Source organism: Ochotona princeps, chromosome X (assembly GCF_030435755.1).
Source record: "Ochotona princeps isolate mOchPri1 chromosome X, mOchPri1.hap1, whole genome shotgun sequence".
Classification (NCBI taxonomy): Eukaryota; Metazoa; Chordata; class Mammalia; order Lagomorpha; family Ochotonidae; genus Ochotona; species Ochotona princeps.
In genome coordinates this window covers 33,704,042-33,723,460 of record NC_080865.1, presented here as the reverse complement: position 1 = coordinate 33,723,460, position 19,419 = coordinate 33,704,042, and the positions used below count along the sequence as shown (strand labels likewise).

At 46.4% G+C, this 19,419-nt stretch overlaps 1 protein-coding gene across 3 annotated transcripts; it reads right to left on the bottom strand.

Annotated features, from left to right (window-relative positions):
• Positions 1 to 11,359: 11,359 nt before the first annotated feature.
• On the bottom strand, positions 11,360 to 15,835 carry PJA1 (praja ring finger ubiquitin ligase 1). Of its 3 annotated transcripts, none has more exons than XM_058658613.1 (3): positions 15,681 to 15,835; positions 15,396 to 15,466; positions 11,360 to 13,483 (listed from the first exon to the last, which is right to left on the bottom strand). In XM_058658613.1, the coding sequence occupies exons 2-3, from the start codon at positions 15,404 to 15,406 to the stop codon at positions 11,482 to 11,484; spliced, it is 2,013 nt and encodes a 670-aa protein (XP_058514596.1). In that variant the 5' UTR covers positions 15,407 to 15,466; positions 15,681 to 15,835; the 3' UTR covers positions 11,360 to 11,481. The 3 variants fall into 3 exon arrangements, with proteins under 3 accessions (XP_058514596.1, XP_058514597.1, XP_058514598.1); XM_058658614.1 differs by having other exon boundaries at positions 11,360 to 13,477; XM_058658615.1 differs by lacking the exon at positions 15,396 to 15,466 and having other exon boundaries at positions 15,681 to 15,834.
• Between the last annotated feature and the right edge of the window lie 3,584 nt (positions 15,836 to 19,419).

The following is a 19,419-nucleotide window of genomic DNA, read 5'->3' as shown; positions in this document are numbered from 1 at the left end:
AAGACGCAAACTGAGACTCAGTGTAGGCACATGCTCAAAACTCAGAGCTAATCAGAAGGAAAACTCCCTGCTCCCATAACCCCACCCCATCCCAGTGCTGTGGTCTTTCCATCAGGGCCCAGGGCCTAGGACCAAGTCTCTTTCCAACTTGGAGGGGCAATCGGTATGGCCAACAAGGACCCATTTAGCTTCCCTCAGGTAGCTGATGGCTTGAGAGGTATCTGTTCCAGCAACAGCAACCTCCAGGCTGTCTTCTCACTCTCTCTCCCACACCTGACCCCTTAGGGGCAGTAATTATGGCGCAACAGGTTAAGCCAGCTCCTGCAACACAAACATCCCCTCTCTGACTACCCGTTCAGAGCTCAGGCTGCTCCATTTCTGATCCAGCTCTTTGCTAATATACCTGTGAAAGCAGTAGGTGATGGCCCAAGTACCTAGGCCCCTGTACCCACTGCCAATACCCGGATGGAATTCCTGATTCCTGCCTTTACCCTGGCCCGGCCTCAGCCCTTGTGGTAATTTGGAGAGTGAAGCAGTGGGGAAAGATCTCTCTCTCTCTGTCTCTGTTTTTCTGTCTCTCTCTCTGTAACTCTGCATTTCAAATAAGTAAATAACTCTTAAGAAAAGCCACCCCTCCACCACATTGACTGGCTTTTTGAAGAGAATTTAAGAATTGCCTCACCCTCCACCTCAGGACCAACATTGCAGTGTGCTGCATTTGAAGCTGCTGCCTGAAATGCTGGCATGCCTTATGCATGCCGATTTGTGCTCCGGCTGCTCCACATCAAACCCAAATCACTGTTAATACCCCCAGGCAAAAGCAAGAGAGGATGGCCCAAGTGTCTGAGCCCTTGCCACTCACACGGGAGACCTGGATGAAGCTCCTGGCTACTGGCTTCAGCTTGGCCCAGTCCTGGGAAGTGAACCAGGAGATGGAACATCTGTCTCTCTCTGTAGCTTTCAAATACATAAATCTTTAACAACTTGTCCTCCAAAACAGAAAGAAAATTACATTGTCCCCTGATCCCCCCGCTGAGAATCACTGTCAGCTCCAATGAGGGGAAGAGTCCCTGATGGCCTTTCTGTGGCACATGTACACAGGGACCACTGTATATGTGATCGTATGCATGTGCCCTGAGTGCTGGCTGTCTTTTAGCACCCAACACATCTTCAGGAGGCCAATTGTCTATGTTTCCCTTTCATCAAAGAAGGCCTGCTTCAAGCAGCATTTCTGTTCCCAAGGAGCCTGGTGTTGTGGATGAAAGTCCTGTCTACCATTTTCTCACTTGCATCCTGACAATCCACTTCCCACTTCATTACTGGAAATAATGGGAGAATCTATGCGTCACAATTCAAGGGCACATACACTCCATCTATTTCAAACCTCCACTCCTTTGCCCGAGATCACTACCTCCACCTTCTTCTCTCATGTAAAACCAAGAGGGAGGAAAGGTAAGGGAAAGGGAGAGGAAGGTGGAGGGAGAGGAGAGGAGGGAAGGAAGGAGGAGATAAAAGAGGAGAGGAGAAGAAAAAAGAGAGGAAGGTGGAGGGGACAAAGAGGGAAAGGGAAGGAGAAGGGAAGGAAGGGGAGAAGAGAGGAAGGGGAGAGGAGGGGAGAAAAGAAATGATCGAAAACAGCAAAGGGGAGAAAGAACACAGAGTGAAAAGGCTTCTTCTTATCCCTGACCTTGGCCCATTTCTGATATGTTGTTCTAGAAACATTCTGTGCACAATTAACCACAGATCTACTCTTTGGAAAAACACAAATGACAATAACTCAGACCAGTGTTTGCTGTGTTCATGTTGCAGCTTGTTGCTGTTTGGAAATTCTTCATCCCCTTCACCCTATGGTGGCTGTGTCATCATCTATTTAACCAGGCCCCAGTGATGGACATTTAAAACATCCCTTGTTTCTATAATCAATGCAACAATAAATATCCTTATGCAAACAACTTTGTGCTCTCAATCCTGTAGGATATGTTCCTACTTTGGGGCTGGCATGGTAGCAAAGCAAACTGATTGTCTGTGGTGGCGCATTCCATATAAGCACCAGTTCTAGTCCTGGCTGCTCTACTTCCAATCCAGATCCCTGCTTATGGCCTGGGAAACTAGTGGAAGATGACTCAAGTTCTTGGGCTCCTGTACCAATGTGAGGGACCCAGAAGAAGCTTCTGGTTTCAAGCTTTGGATGGGCTCAGCCCAGGGTGTTGAGGCTATTTGGGGAATAAACCAGTGGATGGAGGATCTCCCTTCTCTCTCTTTGTCTCCCTGCCTCCAACTCTTTCAAGTAAAAATAAATAAGTCTTTTTTAAAAAAAAATTCCACTAGTGGAATAGCTGGGCCAGAGAGTATGTGGATTTCAAATGTTAATACATTTCAACAAAGTATCCTCCAAGCTAACGGTGCCAACCGAGAGGGTGAAAACATTGCTAGGGTACATCCTACTCACTCTCCTTCCCTGCCCTGCCCTGGTTCCCACTTTAGGAATGAGTGGGCTCTTCCTGGATGCTTCAGGGACTCTGCCTCCAGTTCTTGGTTCTGGATTACATACAGTTCGTCTCCTCAGCACACCTTCTCCAAAGATCGCAATCCTTTTTTTTTTTTTTAATTAACTATATATTTTATTTTTAATCTATTGTTATTATTATTATCATTTTATGATACAGTTCCATAGGCCCCTGGGATTTCCCTTATCCCTCCCCAAATGCCCCTCACACCAAGTTCCCCTATATCATTACAAAAGTATAGTTCTTCATGCACAGTCATATGCTCATTATTGTGAGCATGGACAATGGCAGAGAGTCCATCATACTATTGTCATATAGTAAACAGTTTCTTAGTCTGGAAGTAGAGATGCCATTGTATCCTCACATCTGGATATGTTAGTCCTCATTTCACAGTTACTGTACATCCCCTTAAATGAAAAGCCACAATACAAAATCAACAATAGGAAGAAAAATAGAAATTTACAATGCCATGAAGTTAAATAACATGTTACTAGATATGATAGTCTCAATTACACAGCCACTATACATCCCCTTAAATGAAAAGCCTCAAAACAAAATCAACAACAGGAAGAAAAGAGAAATTAAAAACACCATGAAGTTAAATAACATGCTACTGAATGACTAATGTGTCGCTGAAGAAATGAAAAAGAAAATCAAGAAACTTCTTGAAGAAAATGATGCTACTGTGTGATCTATGAGTCACTGAAGAATTTAATCAGAATAAAGTGTTTTGAAGAGATGAAACTAACAACAACAAAAAAATCAAAATCTGTGGGATATAGTTTCCACTGATTTTTGTTGGTGAAATGTGTCTCCTGTAGGCAACAAATGAGTTTTGTTTTTTAATCCAGTCTACTAATCTATGACATTTCATTGAGCTAAAGCCATTTACATTCAGGGTTAATGGGTGGTAATTTGGTCCTGTCATTTTAGGAATGGGTTGTTCATTGATGTAGTGTTCTGTTGTTATTTTACTGGGATGTTCTTCACATTTGCCTTTGTTTTTGGTGGATGCTATTCCTCTTCTCTGTCAAGAGAACATCTTGAACTATCATTTGTAGGGCAGGTTTGGAAGAGGCAAATTCTTTTAACTTTTATTTACTGTGGAAGAATTTTATTTTGTTTTCAAAGACAAAAGAAAGCTTTGCTGGTATGTTATCCTAAGCTGACAATTTTTTTCTTTTAGAATCTGGAATATGTCGCTCCATTCTCTTCTGGCCTGCAGAATTTCCTGTGAGAGGTCTCCTGTGAGTTTAATCGACATTCATTTATATGTCAGCTGATTTTTTTCACTTGCAGATTGAAGGATCTTTTCCGTATGTTTGATTGAAGAGAGCTTGATAATCATGTGTCTTGGTGAAGATCGCTTTTGATCAAGCCTGTTGGGAGTTCTGTGCCCCTCCTGGATGTTGTTTCCCAAATCTTTCTCCAGATTAGGGAAATTTTCCCTTATTATTTCATTTAATACATTTTTAAACCCAGCTTCTCTTTCTGCACCTTCTGGGAGTTCCATAACTCTTATATTTGGCCTCTTAATAGTGTCTTTCAATTCTTGAATAATTTTTTGGTCTGATCCAGCTCTGCTTCCAGCTTTTTGTTTATTTCCCCTGGTGACAGGAAATATCTTCCGATTCTGAGATTCTTTCTTCTGCTTGTTTCATTTTATTTTAGAGACTCTCCACTGTACTTTTAATTTGTTTCACTGTATTCTTCATTTCTAAAGTATCAGCTTTGATTTGATTCATTTCCTGTATGATATATTCTTTAAATTCCTTGAACAGCTGCTTTATATGCTTCTCATTGTTGATAAGAAGCTTCATAACAAGTGTTTTGAATTCTGTATCCCCCCATTTTCTCGATGTCTTCCTCAATTAACTCTGAGGTTGGCATAGGGTTTTGCTGTTTTGCAGGGGAGTTTTCAGTAATATTCATTGTGCCTTTGTCTCTTCTTTTGCTCTTGGTCATTGTACTTCTGGTTAGCAGAGTCTTCTCCTTGGGGCAGGTGTCTTTTTTTTTTTTTTAATTAGAAAGGCAGATATACAGAGAGGATGAGAGACAAAGAGAAAGATCTTCCATCTGATGGTTCACTCCCCAAGTGAGCGCAATGGCTGGAGCTGAGCCAATCCGAAGCCAGGAGCCAGGAGCTCCTCCTGGTCTCCCACGCGAGTGTAGGGTCCCAAGGCTTTGGGCCTACCTCAACTGCTGTCCCAGGGCACAAGCAGGGAGCTGGATGGGAAGCAGGGTCGCAGGGATTAGAACCGGCGCCCATATGGGATCCCAGTGGGTACAAGGCGAGGACTTAAACCACTATGCTATCGCTCTGGGCCCTTGGGGCAGGTTTCTAAGCTGTGTCACCCACAGGTCTACAGTTCGATTTTACTTATTGCAGTTGTTACACCGCTCTTTATTTGCAATCACTTGTGCCACTCCCTCCAGCGAGTTCCATGTCTGGGTTCTTATGTTAGATTTCCACCATGGTCTCTGTAATCCCAGCTCCTGACTCACCAGTCTCCACCTCCTGTGACACTACTGTGGCTACATCATTTTCTGTGCAACCTTTCTTCCACTTCCTGTTGGAGCAGTTTCCAGGATTAGGGAGACACCAGTAGTCCTATTTAGCTAGGTTGTTGTTGGTGGTAATCTTGCAGGAACCTGTTGGCTGTTACATCTGTGGACCACATGGACCTATTTTGACCCATATGATGCCATAGTCAGTATTATTTTCCTGTGGGACCAGTGCAATTCACTGAGCTCAGTGAGTTTTCATGAACTCAGCACATGCACAGCTCACTGTTGTCCCTGCATTCCTAAAACTTTTGCCACACTGTACAAAATGGCACCTGACGTGCCACTACTAGAGTGTTTGATCTGCTGGCCATCAGGTCTGAGGGTTACCTGGACCTGTCTTGGGTGGAACCTGTAGGATGCCAGGCTGTTGCAATTTGCTGAGCCAGAAATGAGTTCACTCCCAGCTCAGCATATGCTCAGTTCTTTCCCTTGCCTTTTCCTCCTTAAACAAAATGGTGCCGATTTGGCTCTAGGGGGCTGACTGGACTGTGAAATCCACTCTGTTCCTGCACTACCCATCTGGGTTCTGCCATGTTATCTTTGGCCCTGGTCAAATCAAACAGACCAGCAGGATGGGTAGTTCTTTGGGTTCACCACCTGAGCTCCCAGTGAAAGTTCCTTCCCATCTGGTTGCTGGTGGAGTTCTGGCTGCAGGTGCAATTCAGATCACTGCTCACTGAATGCTGCTAGGGTATTAGTCACTGCATCTCCTTACTGCTGTTTTTGCTTCTTTCCTGTGTCTATCCGTCTCCAGGTATCCCTCTGCTGTTTTTCTTTCCTCTCCTATTTCCTGGAATGTGCCCTCTTTGTTTCATACAGGTTAATGTTTCTCCGTCTGTTTAAACGTGTCTTTACCCTATTCTTCCATCTTTATTCTCTCCGGCAATCCCTTTTTTACAAGTCTATATCCCATGCTAGACTACAAGCTCTTGGAGAGAAAGAGCAGGCCTTCTTCATCTCTTGAGGGAATGGCTAAGCTGAACCCTTCATAGACATAAGCTGCCCCAATATTGGAACTCAGCTATTAAGTTCAGAATCCCCAGCTTGCTCTGGACTGAGCAGTGCCTTGGGCTTGGTTCCCTTAAGATGGGTCTCCATGCATTCCATGCCCCAGTCCAGGCCTGCCTTAAGCTTGGCTCTCAGACCCTGCAACAGCCAAGTGCCTTTATGACAGATACTGCTTCCTGGTCCCCAATGCTTGTGGAAAAATCTTCTATGCCATCAGTGTCTTACTTCCTCTCTTCCACCCTTTTATGAGCAGGTCCCCAGGCTGCCCTGGCCTTGAGCCTTAGGGTGCTGCTGGGAAGTGGCAGCATGTGGTGTCTGTCACCAGTAAGTGTGAATGGGGTCTAAGTATAATTAGTCTGGGCTTTGGTGCCAAGGTCCTGATCCTGCATGCTGCTCTGTGCCACAGCAGGACGAGGACAGGCAGGACGAAGATACCCTTACCCTCCTCCGAAAGCATGCATACCCAAACTCTGTCTTTAGAGGGACTGCCTTCCTGAACCTTGGCCTCCTTATTACTCATTTACTGGGGTTGATGGGAGGGTCCAGTAAGATGGCTGCATTGGCAGGGGTCTGGGGAACACTTACCCTAATGAAAGACACTGTACAGCCTCACCAGTGTTTGACCATTCTTCTTGGACAGTGCAGTTAAGAAGGAAGAAGAAGTGAGGAGACATGCAAAGTGCCATTTTGCAGACACAAACACTAAAGGAGGCCGAAATGGTGGCTCAGGTGACCCATACCTCAGCTTGCTCCATGCCAAGCCTTGTCCAAAGCTGGCATCGAGTGAGCAAATGCCCCACAAACTCCATGTGTGTCAGAGGTTCAACCCAGGCTAAAGAGGGGGTGGGCTGAGGCTCACTGCCATGGATTTCTCCATTTCCAGATAAATATCATCTCTTCTTCACAGGTCCTGGGCCTGAAAACACTGGGGACTCGTTAAGATCAACTGGAAATAGGACAGAGGTTGGGGGGGACGAGAGAGTATGAAGGGGAGGTGGGGTACTGCAGCCTCAAGAGGCTGCAGTGCAAGTCAGGCTGATGCCAGATCAAACTAGCCTAGTTGAGTCAGGTCCCTGTGATGCCTCCTGAGCTGTCTCAGAACACAGCCCCTATTGAAGCTAACTAGGGGCGGGGTGGGGGTGGGGGTGGGGAGGGGAGTAACCCATTCCACATGGCTGTTAAGTGTTGCTTAACACTTATTTGCCAAGCAGTGCAGGCCAGAGCTACAGAAAAGCCTCTGATACAGCTCCTGACCTCAGGGCTTACAGAGTCCACAGTAACAGAGAGGGAAGGAGCTAGGGGTATCAGTATTTTTCCCACTAGGAAAAACACTTTACAAAAGGATGGATAGGATTGGAAAGGGCTGGAAGGAATATTTTGGGCCACAGATCTCTAAGTATATCTGTGGAATAGACAGGGCTTAGAGAAGGGTTCAACTTGGGGGTGGGGAATAACCACAGGGATTAGGGTACTCTCTTGCAAATGTAGCAGCTTGGGTTCCCAATCAGTGACCAAAATTTCAGACTACCCATTTCATTGCCCTAAACCAAGAAGCCATGTGGTGGGTGGTGCCTTTAGTGAACACACCGAAGAACCTAGTGTCAGAAACGAGTGCCCTGTTTGTGGAGGCCCTGGGGCCTGATTTCAAGCACCCTGGCTTTAAGTGCCAGAAACGAGTCCAGTGTATTTGAAACAGAGCCTGCATGGCCCTTGGTCCTTTGGGATAGCTTCTATGACTAGGAAAACACATGCAAAAAGGAGGCTACAGTGTCAACAAGTGTGTCATTTGGGGTTCTGGGTCACAAACAACAGAAACCAACTGTAGTTAATCAGAGAAATTTTATTGGAAAGCTATGGAGAAGCTAGGGGAAATGTCAGGAAGCCTGGAGAATCGGAAATGAACAGCAACAAAGGAATTGGGTAGCCAAAGGCATGGTCCTAACCTACCACTGGAGCTATTGGCCACCAGCTCTGCTACAAGACCTGTGCCACTGCCGTCCTGGACTGCTACCTCCTCTGTCGCCACCATGCCCACCTTCACCTCAGTGGTACAGGGGCAAACGCTCTAGGACCCATGCTTCTCAGCCACCTTCCTCCATCCCTCTGCCCCTGCAACACCAGTAGGGGCTTCAGGCTTCTTCCAGTGGAAGGGAAAAAAAAAGATCAGATGATCACCCAAGGGTGCTGCTAAAGTATCTCCTTGTGCAGTTCCAATTAGGGCATAGAAATGGCTAATGGCAAGGCACTATAATCTCACCCAATAACAACCCTGCCAGGAACTTTCCTGGTCCAAGGATTTGGAGCCCCAGGACCAGCCGAGGTGCCGGCTGAAGGCCAAGAGAGAACAGAAAATGGCTCACTAGGAGTGAAGTTATACATATCAGTTCAACCCTCTATAGAATGTATGGTTACTACCCATGTTTTTGTGCTTGCAGTGAGAGGAAGAATGTTATCTTTCTAAAATTCAGACATTTTGATTTTACTTTTGTTACTATTTGTGAAAATACACTGACATGTCAAAAAAATGGCAAGTAATTCATCACCTCAGGTCCTCCCCACAGAGGGGGACCGCTACCATCACTTAAGGAAGAAGGCACTTCCAAGAGCTTCTAGAAAATGGATTTAAAATCTTAAGTGTCTTTGGATGCAAAAACATGTCTGAAATTCACACTAAAGCGGAGTCTTCCAAAAAATAAATCATGAAAAAAGTGGGTGATGGGGTACTGATGTGGTTAGGCTGCTGGGAATAGTCCTCTCCCCTTCTCCCCTGTCCTCCCTCAATACAGGAAGAAAAAAAAAGCAATTGTCTCATTCATTTTCCCGCATTCCTTGACCCCTCCCAACATAATCAGTGGGCCACATGAGCGTGCATCCTTCTGAACTATGTAGACATCATGAAAAAGGAAATAAAATTATATATAAAAAAGTGGGTGATGAACAAATTATGCATGGATTTTTTAAGTTTTTTGTTGTTGTTTAATAAAAACAGTGTTATCCTTTAAGTTCACTTCCCACAAACTTCTGGAAGTGCCCTAGGCATTTTCATAAAGCAGTTAACTCTTATTAAGGTTTTCTTTTACATTAAGACTCTATATATGCTTTTTGGACTTAACACGTTTGGGACCCTATTCTGTATCACCACATATTCAGGTTTTAACCTCTGCCTGGTATTAATTCCATGCTGTGAAATTACCCAAACTGACTGAAGGGTGTGTGCCACTCATGTTGTTGCATGGTAGCTGCACGTGACATGTACACCAACTGCAAGTCTTCCAGTTTCTTCTCCTCTAAGCCCAAGCTGCTTGCTGATGGACACAATATGTTTCACTGGTGTGGTGTGTTAATTTATATGTAACTGATCACCGGTAATATGGAATATTTATAATATCAAGGAATTAGTACAATTTTGCAATATATAGTTGGGGATGAAGATGTTTAAACCTGAAGCGACCCAGATTTTTCATCTCTACACATTTACTTCCATACAAACTCACACATGTGCACAAAGGGGTATCTTTACAGTATATTCCATTTCTCCCCTCCCCACCCCGTAATGTGGGGAAGAACCTAAATGCTCACCAAAAGAGGAATGCATAAACAGTGGTTTGCATTATAGTATTTAAAAATGTATGAATTGAGGCTGACACTGTGGCATATAGGGTTAAGCCACTGCCTGCAACAAGTGGGCACCCCATATGGAGTCCCAGCTGTTCCACTTGCTACCCAGCTCCATGCTACTGCACTTGGGAAACAAGTGGAAGACGGTCCAAATCCTTGCACCCTTGGCACCCACATGGGAGACCAGGATGAATCTCCTGGCTCCTGGCTCCTGGCTTCAGGCTTCGGCCTGCTCCCACTCTGATTGATACAGCCATTTGGGGAATGAACCAGCAAACAGAAGCTTTCTCTTTCCACAACTGTTTCAAATAGAATATTTTTAAAGCACATGAAGTACACCTACTTCATGTTTAAAATGTCTAAGTCGCAAAAAGAATGTTGAGTGAGAAAAGTTCTGTTGCAAAACAATATAAATTCTATCAATTACGTCTACTTGCGGGGTGGTGGGTGTGCTGTGGCTTAAAAGTGCCCCTGGCTGCTCCACTTCCCATCCAGCTCCCTGCTAGTGGCCCAGAGACAGTAGTGGAGGGATGACCCAAGTGCTTGTACCCATACACCGATGCGGGAGTCTTGGAAAAAATCTCCGGGTTCCCAGCTTCAGACCAGCCCAACCCCAGACACAGTGGCCATTTGGAGAATGAACCAGCAGATGGAAGTTCTCTTGTCTCTCCTTCTTTCTGTTTGTAATTCTGCCTTTCAGATAAAACATATTAAAAATAAAATTTATGTCCACTTTGAAAATATAAGTGCTATTGCTTATGGACACACACACACAGATCTAAATGTGCATATATACATATATATGTATATGTATGTGTGTGTATATATGTATATGTGCATATATTAAAGTAATAATGTTCCAGTGTCAAACCTGCTCCCTCTTCTTCTGCAGCTCTTCGGGGCACATATGCTTTCTAGCCTTAAGTGTGTCATTGTGTTAATGTATACACCTGGAACAAACTTTCTTGTTTTATGTATTCTGAGAGTTTCTACGTTCTCAAAGGTGACTGTTTAACTCACACCTGCATGGATTTATTTGTTCTTTTTCATTGTTTCTTTCCATCCATCTTTACCTATTGGATCTTTTCCTGTGTAAGTTGTTTCACAACAACACACTTTACTCCTACTTTGAAGAAATCACTATCCTCATTTTTTTGTTGTTGTTGCTGAAATATTTCCAGTGAGATTAAAGTTTTTCTGCTGTTGCAAACACCTCTACCTTTGATGCAAATGCAAGGGATCAATGATAAAGTTAGTAGCACCATTTCACAGAAAGCCAAATGATTCAGTTAAACCATGGAAAACCAAAAGAGCTTTAATAGGCTTTTACGGCACTGCAATTACAGGAACATTAACCCGTAACATGCAACAAAAGTGATTTTGTCTCTTGGACTTATTTAACAGATAAATTTGACATTACAATAACAGCAAGAAATTCTACCAAAGAAACAAACGTAATTTACTTCGAGTTTCAACTTAGAAAATGTACCTTCATACTGCAACCTCAAGTAGCATCTTAGAAATTTTAGTTTTCCCTTTCTAGCCTCTAAAGGACAGTAAGATTTTGAATGCAATTTGTACACAGCCATTTTTATCTTGGAAAGTAACGCAATTTGCACACAGCCATTTTCACCTTGGAAAGAATCACAAGTAATCAATAAGTTTTGTCTAATTTACTGATTGGTTGTCACTGTCATTGTTAACTTTGAGAGGGCTCCTGCAGTATACTGTGGCTTTGCGATGGGGAAAAGAACCAGACCAGGGTCCACTCCCTTGGTCTTTACAGAGGGGGTGGAAACATGCAGCGGCACACAGGGCAGGTGCCAGATTTTTGAAGCCAAATGGACACACAGGGCTTGTGGAAATAATGGTGGCATGGCAGCTCGGTTGCCACCTCCCCCTTCACGTATTCACTGCAACAAATAGGACAGCACATTTCCTGGCCAACGGCGCCATGATCTTCCGTGACCAGGATCTCAGGTAGATCATCAATGCTCTCCTTACTTGCAGGCGGGTTGGCTACTTCGACATCCACAGCAAGCGACTCCAAGTGTGCGAGGGCGGTTTCCATGGCCTGGGCCAGGCGTTCTTCGAGTGCCATATAGGTAAGAAATTGGGGATCCACGTAGGAAATGGCTTCGGCCACTCCCAACCCATCTGCAAACCCATCAAACAGGCTCCAGTCCACTTCTAAATCTTCACTGACACTGGAGTCATCTTCGAGGTTGTTGTTGCCATCTAGCATGAAGACTCCAGGTTGCATCATTTCAGGACCAGAATCGTTATCGCCCTCACTGCTACTCTCATTTACATTATATTGGAGCCAAGGAATCTCTCCTTCTTCTAAAGTCGCCCGTTCCCCTTCCTGAAGAGAAGGTTCTGGAACCTCCTCTGGATAGCTACCACTACTGCTGGCCTCAGCCCTGACCCTAGTGCCAGCGCTGCCACTGGCAAGGCCACTGATACTGGCACTGATGGTGATATTGGCGCTGCCACTGACGCTGACACTAGCGCTGACGCTGACGCTGGCACCGGCACTACTGCCAGCACTAGAGCTGGAGCTGGTGCTGCTGCTGCTGGAGCTAGAGCTGGCACTGGATCTGCTGCTGGCCCTGGAGCTAGTTCCAGCGCCAAGGCTTGCATTGCTGGTACTCACTCCAGCTCGCTGAGGCTCGCGGTCATCTCTCCCTGGCAGGGTTTCCCAGCTTTCACCACTGGAAGATAGCGTTTGCTCTTGACTACGATACTTGCGCCTCAGAGCAGCGACACACTCTTTGTCACTGTCAGAGTCTTCGTCGCAGTACCTGTAATAGTCATCGCTGTGTGTCCAGAAGTCAGGATCAGCCGTGGTGTGGCGCCGGAGTGGCATCTGCTCTGGCTTACCGGGCTCATTTCTTGCTTCCCTCCTCTCTTCAGGGAACGGCGGCCTGCAATAGCCAATGAAGTTCTCTCTTCGGCCTCTTCGGCTTGGGCCATTGGAGTAGCCTTCATCGGCACGGGCAGCATCTCTCCACCTGGAAGTACTGTGTGGCATTTCATCGTCATCATCCGTATCAAAAAAGATTTTGGGCTTCACACAGTTGGAGTTGTTCACATTTCGAATTTTGGGCCTCACCACGGGTTCCTCTGCACTCCTTGGGGTGTTTTCCCCATCATCACAAATACTTGCAGGAGCCCTCCTGGGGCGCGCAGGTAAATTCTGCTCCTGTCTGTCTCGCTCCAAAGTATCCCCTCTGGTAAGCCCCTTGCCTCTGGCAGATCTGTGAGAGACCAGGCGATTTTGCTGGGGATATTCAGCTCTACCAGTAGAGCACCTGCCAGCAGGGGCTGGCTCTAACTGATCCAGTTCCTCTCTAAAACTAGGAAACTGCGGGGCCACCCCAGCCAGAGACCTTGCCCCATTCTCTGGGTCATACAGCTTATTATTATCTTTGACCTTGCCAGCTTTTCCTCTCATTGGCACTCGTTCCACAGGCCCAGCCCCCTCCTCCTCACTGTCCTCTGGCCCAAAACAGTCAATATGTCCATACGTTACACCTCTTCTGCTCCCAGACGCCCGATAGTCTCGGGGCGGGTACCTGGAGTAGTCCTCATTATTAACATGCGAGCCGTGTCCCGAGCTCTGACTGTTGGCCCAAGTACGACGATTACGACGCGTAGAGGAAAATGGTGATCGGCTCCTCCTGTTGTTGTGACTGGCAGTTGATCTACGCATTGGGACGTCTGATGTTGTCCTTCTCTGGTTGATAATCCTGTCCTGCTGGCTTGTGCTTGGCCTGAAACTGACATAAACATGCCTGATTCCACACCTCCTGCCTGTTACTGGACTGATTCCCTCCTGCTGGTCTGGGCCACGCAGGGCTGCTAGATTCCCAACCCACTGCTTTGATATAGAGCAAGGCTGCCAATACAGTCCAGTCGGGCCGGACTGCAAAGGCTCCTGCACTCTTGCCCACATTTTACAGATGGCAGTTACAGCAGTCAGAATAAAGGAGCAACGAAATTTACTTTCACTTTGGCAGGCAGGTAACACCAAGGCCAGGGGAACCTTTAAAATTACTGTCACTGTCTTCTAAGGCCTGGAGTAGCATTCCAGTGACTGGCAGATGCAGACCTGGAACACATTTTTAATGCTGGCAAAATGATTACAAGATTAGGTTTGCAGGAAAGCCAGACTCAGAGGAGAGCTCGACAGAAGTCAGGGAGCAGAGATGACCGGATACTTAAAACATGGGTGAAGTACTGTGAAACTGTGCCGATGTGGGAAGACAAAAGGCTGCCTGTGTGGGTACGTGTGCATGCGTGTGTGTCTGTGTGTATTTATGGGCTTTTTTTTTTCTGAGCCCTGCAGACATGCAGGAGAATGCAAATTGGAATAGGATGGAAAATACGCATGGCTGTGTGTGCTTGCTGCCCTGTCTGTGTGGGAGAGACAGGTCGAAAGGAAGTACAGCGCTTCTGCAGTGCAGGGATGTGCTTGTCTGCAGGAAGCAAGGGTGAGAATCAGCAGCATGAGACCCACTCTGCATGTGAACTTGACCCTGACAGGTGGGGGGTTCAGAGGAAAGGGGTGTTGGAAGAGGTGCTGCATGGCTGAGTACCTTGCAGGCAGACTGGCAAGGGTGTGGCGGCAGGGGCAGTATGTGCATGTCATCATGGGAGGCAATACCAGAGAGCTGTCAATGTGGGCAAACACAGCAGGCATCAGTGCAGTGGGAGGCAGTAATGGAGAGTGGTGTGTGTGTGTGTGTGTGTGTGTGTGCATCAGATGGAAGCGAGGCTGGCAATCAGATTGCCTATGTGTGTGACTGTGGCAGGCAGTGGGTCCCTGACGGGTTTGTGGAGTTTGTGTATGTGGCGGGGAGCAGGAGAGGACTGTTGATGAACACAGGTGGCGTTGAGAGAGCATTGAGAGAAGGTTGTGTGAGTTACTATGTGTGTGTGCAGACGTGTCCGTGGTCAGCCACGGAAGGATGTCCTTATATGTTTCTGGCAGGGGAGGCAGGGACGGGGAGGGTAGTCCCGGAGGATGGGAGCCTGTGTGTGCAGGGGTGTGTGTGTGTTGTGTGTGTGTGTGCAGGCGTATGTGTACTCAGCAGAGTGCAGAAGGAGGGGAGGGGGAGTTGGAGAGGTGCTGTGTGTGGGAGGCGGTAAACCCAGGGAGAAGGTACTGGAGGGTGGGAGGGTGGGAGAGGGTGTGCACGTGCCTGAGTGCGCATGCGCGGGGGGAGGGGACACGCAACAGAACGCTGAGGATGGAGTGGCCGGGAGGCCCCCCGCCAAAGGAAGGGGGTGTGCGTGCACGCATCTGTGCGTGTGTTGTGTACGTGTACGCATGCGCGCGACCTGGGTTTAGTTGGGGGGGGAGATGAGAGGGGTGCGATGTCATAGAAGACAGGAAAACGTTATCAGCTCAAAGGGCAGAGCCACACCAATGTGGAGGGGGCGGGCAGGCGAGAGAGGGAAGAGCGGATGTGCGGAATACAGGTTTTCCCTTAGGAAAACATGATTTTTTCCTAGCACGAGTCTTTCCCCGAGAACACTTATACCTAAAACCGTCACTATATCCCATTCCACGAAAGAACCGACCAAACCGGGGGCGGGGAGAGGGGCGCGCGCACAGGGAAGGCCCCGGGGAATCCGGCCAGGGGAGTGGGGAGGGAAAAAGGCAGGGCCACCGCGACCACTACTCACTCGTCTCCCATGGTCACCGAAGCCGTTCGAGTGGGAAGCCGCACCGCCTGGAAGGGGCTCTGCCGAGGAGGCTGCAGGGCCACACGGAGAGGCCGAGGGAGGCCACGGGTCGGGTCCCCGCAGCCAGCTCCCGCGCTGCCCCACCCCTTCCCGAGGGGCGAACCTGGAAAGCGGTGCGGCCGAGAACCCTCTCCTCCCACCGCGCCCCACAGCCCCCTGCACCCCCTTGCTCCTGCCGCTCGTCCCAGGGCCAGCGCCGGGATGAACGGTAGAGCTATCACTCACCCAGACCGGATCACCGCAGGCTTCGTCCAAGAAGTGCTCCCGGCCTTCCGAGCGCCGCCGCCACCAGAGCCGCCGCTCCAGGGTCTAGGGCTCCACCCCCGCCAGACAGCAAGCCTCTAACGGGGCGGGGACTGCGGCGACGGAAGTGATTGTTACGTGGACTAAGGCTCCGCCTCCTCGATGTGGCTGGGCGGCAGCTGCTCTGGGCAAGTGAGGGGGCGGGGCCCCTTAAAAAAATATTATTTCTTGGTAAATGATGAAATCGTCAAGGGTACAGAAAAGCACAGCGAAAAACTGAACAGCCGGAGTCAACAAATGTTAAACATTTAGCCATATTTCCTTCTGTTCTTTTTAATCAAATGCAATCCATAAATTTTGATGAATTCCAATGTGCGCAGCTGTGTCGGAGTAGGAATGTCACATACAGTGTGATACGTTGTTTCTGTTGCAACTATTACAAATGTGAAACTATAGTTACCATTGCAGGAGTCCTCAGTGTTTTGTTTTCTGGTTTGCTCTCCCCTTCCCCCCAAACTGGTGATCAAAACGAATAGAACCTCTTTACAGAAGAATTTGGTGCTGATAATCGTAAAATCAAATGGCTGCATCCTAATGAAGTCATCAATCATGCAACACAATAAAACTACACATCTTGGCAACTGCAGTTTGTTGGTAGTTGTTATTTTTTTTATAAGGATCTATTTATTTTCACTACAAAGTCAGACATACAGAGAAGAGGAGAGACAGAGAGAAAGATCTTCCATCTGATGATTCACTCCCCAAGTGAGCCGCAATGGCCAGTGCTGCGCCGATCCGAAGCCAGGAACCAGGAACCTCTTCCAGGTCTCCCACGCAGGTGCAGGGTCCCAAGGCTTTGGACCATCCTCGACTGCTTTCCCAGGCCACAAGCAGGGAGCTGGATGGGAAGTGGAGCTGCCGGGATTAGAACCAGCGCCCATATGGGATCCCGGGGCGTTCAAGGCGAGGACTTTAGCCGCTAGGCCATGCTGCCGGGCCCGGTAGTTGTTATTTTAAAGAGAATTGTACCTTTCGGACTTAAACAATGTTACTAAATCCTGAGCTCGAATTTTGACAGCCAACATAAAGATTTTTCATATTCAAGATAATAGAAAAGTTTTCTTGTTGTGGGAAGTACAAGGCACATGGAAACAACGAGTTTAGAGTGTAAAAACAGAATCAAAAATACAATGTAAGAGTTCCAAACCATTAAAATAACAATGTACAGCAAGAGAAAATGCAATCCAGTCAAGGCTTGGAAATGGAGTCAACGTAAAAAGACAAAATGCAAATCTGAAGTAAAAGCTCAGGAACAAACATGAAATTAGCAGTATGTCCTATGGGTTAATAATCAATTAAAAAATGAACTGTGGGGCTTGGCACAATGATTCAACTAAATAATCCTCCCCTGGAAGTGCCAGCACTCCATATGGGTGCCAGTTTGTGCCCACTTCCCAACCAGCTCCCTCTCTGTGGCCTGGAAAAGCAGTAGAGGATGGCCCAAAGCCTTGGGACCCTGCACCCACATGGAAGACTTGGAAGAAGCTCCTGGCTTCGGATTGGCTCAGCTCTGCCCACTGGAGCCACTTGGGAAGTGAACCAGCAGATGGAAGATCTTTCTCTCTCTGTAAATCTGCCCTTCGAATAAAAATGAATACATCTAAAAATGGACTCTCCTTTTGAGCATTTCATTTTTAAAACTCAAGTTATATGTTGTTTATATGCATTTAACTTAAAAGAGAAATAGGAATGGAAAAATGTATGCTAGTTAAACACTGGGCGAGGGAGAATGCAAGAGAGGGAGGGGATGGGAGAAGGAAATAAGAACAGAAAGCGACGGATAGATAACAGACTTGCAACAGCACTACCATTACAAACATCAAGGCAAAAAAAGGGCTTAGAACAGAACAGGCTGGTTCATTCCAAGAAAGATAGGATCGACACAAAAATGCATGGGCTAAGCAATGGAATTTCAAAATACATGAAGCAATAGCTGTTAAGAGTAAAGACCAGGAAGTTGGCTATTACACTGAGAGACTTAAATATATGCTATAAATGGACCAATATACTAGAAATAAAGAAGTAGAATGATTGAACAGCACAGTAAAAGCCTGATCTACTGTGTACTCCAGGAAAGATGCATTTTGATTTATAAAAATATTTTTAAATATTCAAACATACAGATAAGCACTGAGTATGACACGCATTTGAATGCACCCATCACACAAATTGAACATATTTTATTTCCTTTCCATCTTCAGACCCTTTTCTTTCTGAACTAGAATAGTCAAAGCCTTCACTATATCCCCAAAGTAACCTTACTTTGCTAGCAATACAGCATATGGAAATTGATGTGATTCTTTCTCATCCATGGTTATTTTTCTCTTCCTGCATATGTGTGTACTTAGAACCAACACACACAATTATCATTTGTGTTTCAAGTCATGTACATGGTGTCAGGATCAATATGCCATTTCACAATTGCAATTTGCAATTGCAAATATATATATATTGAAAATGAGTCATTATGAGACATATAGATCCAGATTATGCATTTGACTGTTGACTCTTCTTCCATCCATGATCCAACATGACATTACCATAATATAGTGTATGGACTTCCATTACTCTCTTCTGATACTGACAGACCTGACGGGTTGTTGCTGAGCTGTTTGGTGCCATTTAAAGCATGAAGTTCGTGACCACAACAGTGCAAGGTTCCTTGTGTCCATATTGACGTTTCTCTAGGGCAGAACTTCCAACTGAGTTATGAGTTTTTGTGATGTATTCTTCCTTTAGCTATCCAGGAACATGGGACTGACTTCCCCAAACAGTTTCTCCTGAGGACTACTGTCTCTGGCCAAGAGCAGGCTGTTCGTTTATCCCAGTGAACTACTGCAAGTATTCAGCAATTTTACCCTGCATGCTGATGTGAAAGGACTGGGAAAACAAATAAAAACAAGCAAATAAACAAAACCAACTGAATCCTAAGTTTGGTGAAGTACAGTTTCAAGGTCAAAGAGCATATAGTAGTTTTCTGTTGGTTTGTAACAAACCGTCCGCAAACCCAGCAGCTTCAAATCACGAATATTTATTATACCACAGCTTCTATAGATCAAAAATCTAGCCATAACTTAGCTAGGTGCCTCTGGCTCAAGGTTTTTCATTGACAGTACACATAAGTTTTCATCTGGAGTTGCAGTTGCTTTTGAAGCCCTAATTGGCATGATTGGTCCTCATCCAAGCACTTCTACATGGTTTTTGGCAGGCCTTAGAAGATCCACTTCCAAGTTAACTTACATTGTTATTGTCAGGCTTTGATTCCTTGTCATGCAGGCTTAACCATAGGCCAGAGACTTCTCACAGTATGGCAACTGAGAGAGACAGAGAGAGAGAGAGAGAGAGAGAGAGAGAGAGAGAGAGTCTTTTTGTAACATAATCTCAAAAGTGATATCCTGACTGGGGGTGGGCCGTGTCAGGCTAGGCCACAGCACCTGCCAGTATCTGCAACATCCAGGGTTGGGAACTGGTCTAATAGGGGAAATCTGGGGATTCCCCTGCTAGGGGCATAGTTCCCACTGTGGAGTGTGAGAGGTGGGGCTAGGGGACAGCCAGGCCAGGCTATGCTGTAGTACACTTGAGCATGTGTGTGAGCCATTTCTGGGGGTGGGCTTGGCTGAGCTAGGCCACAGCACCTATTGGTGCACAGGACAGCCAGATA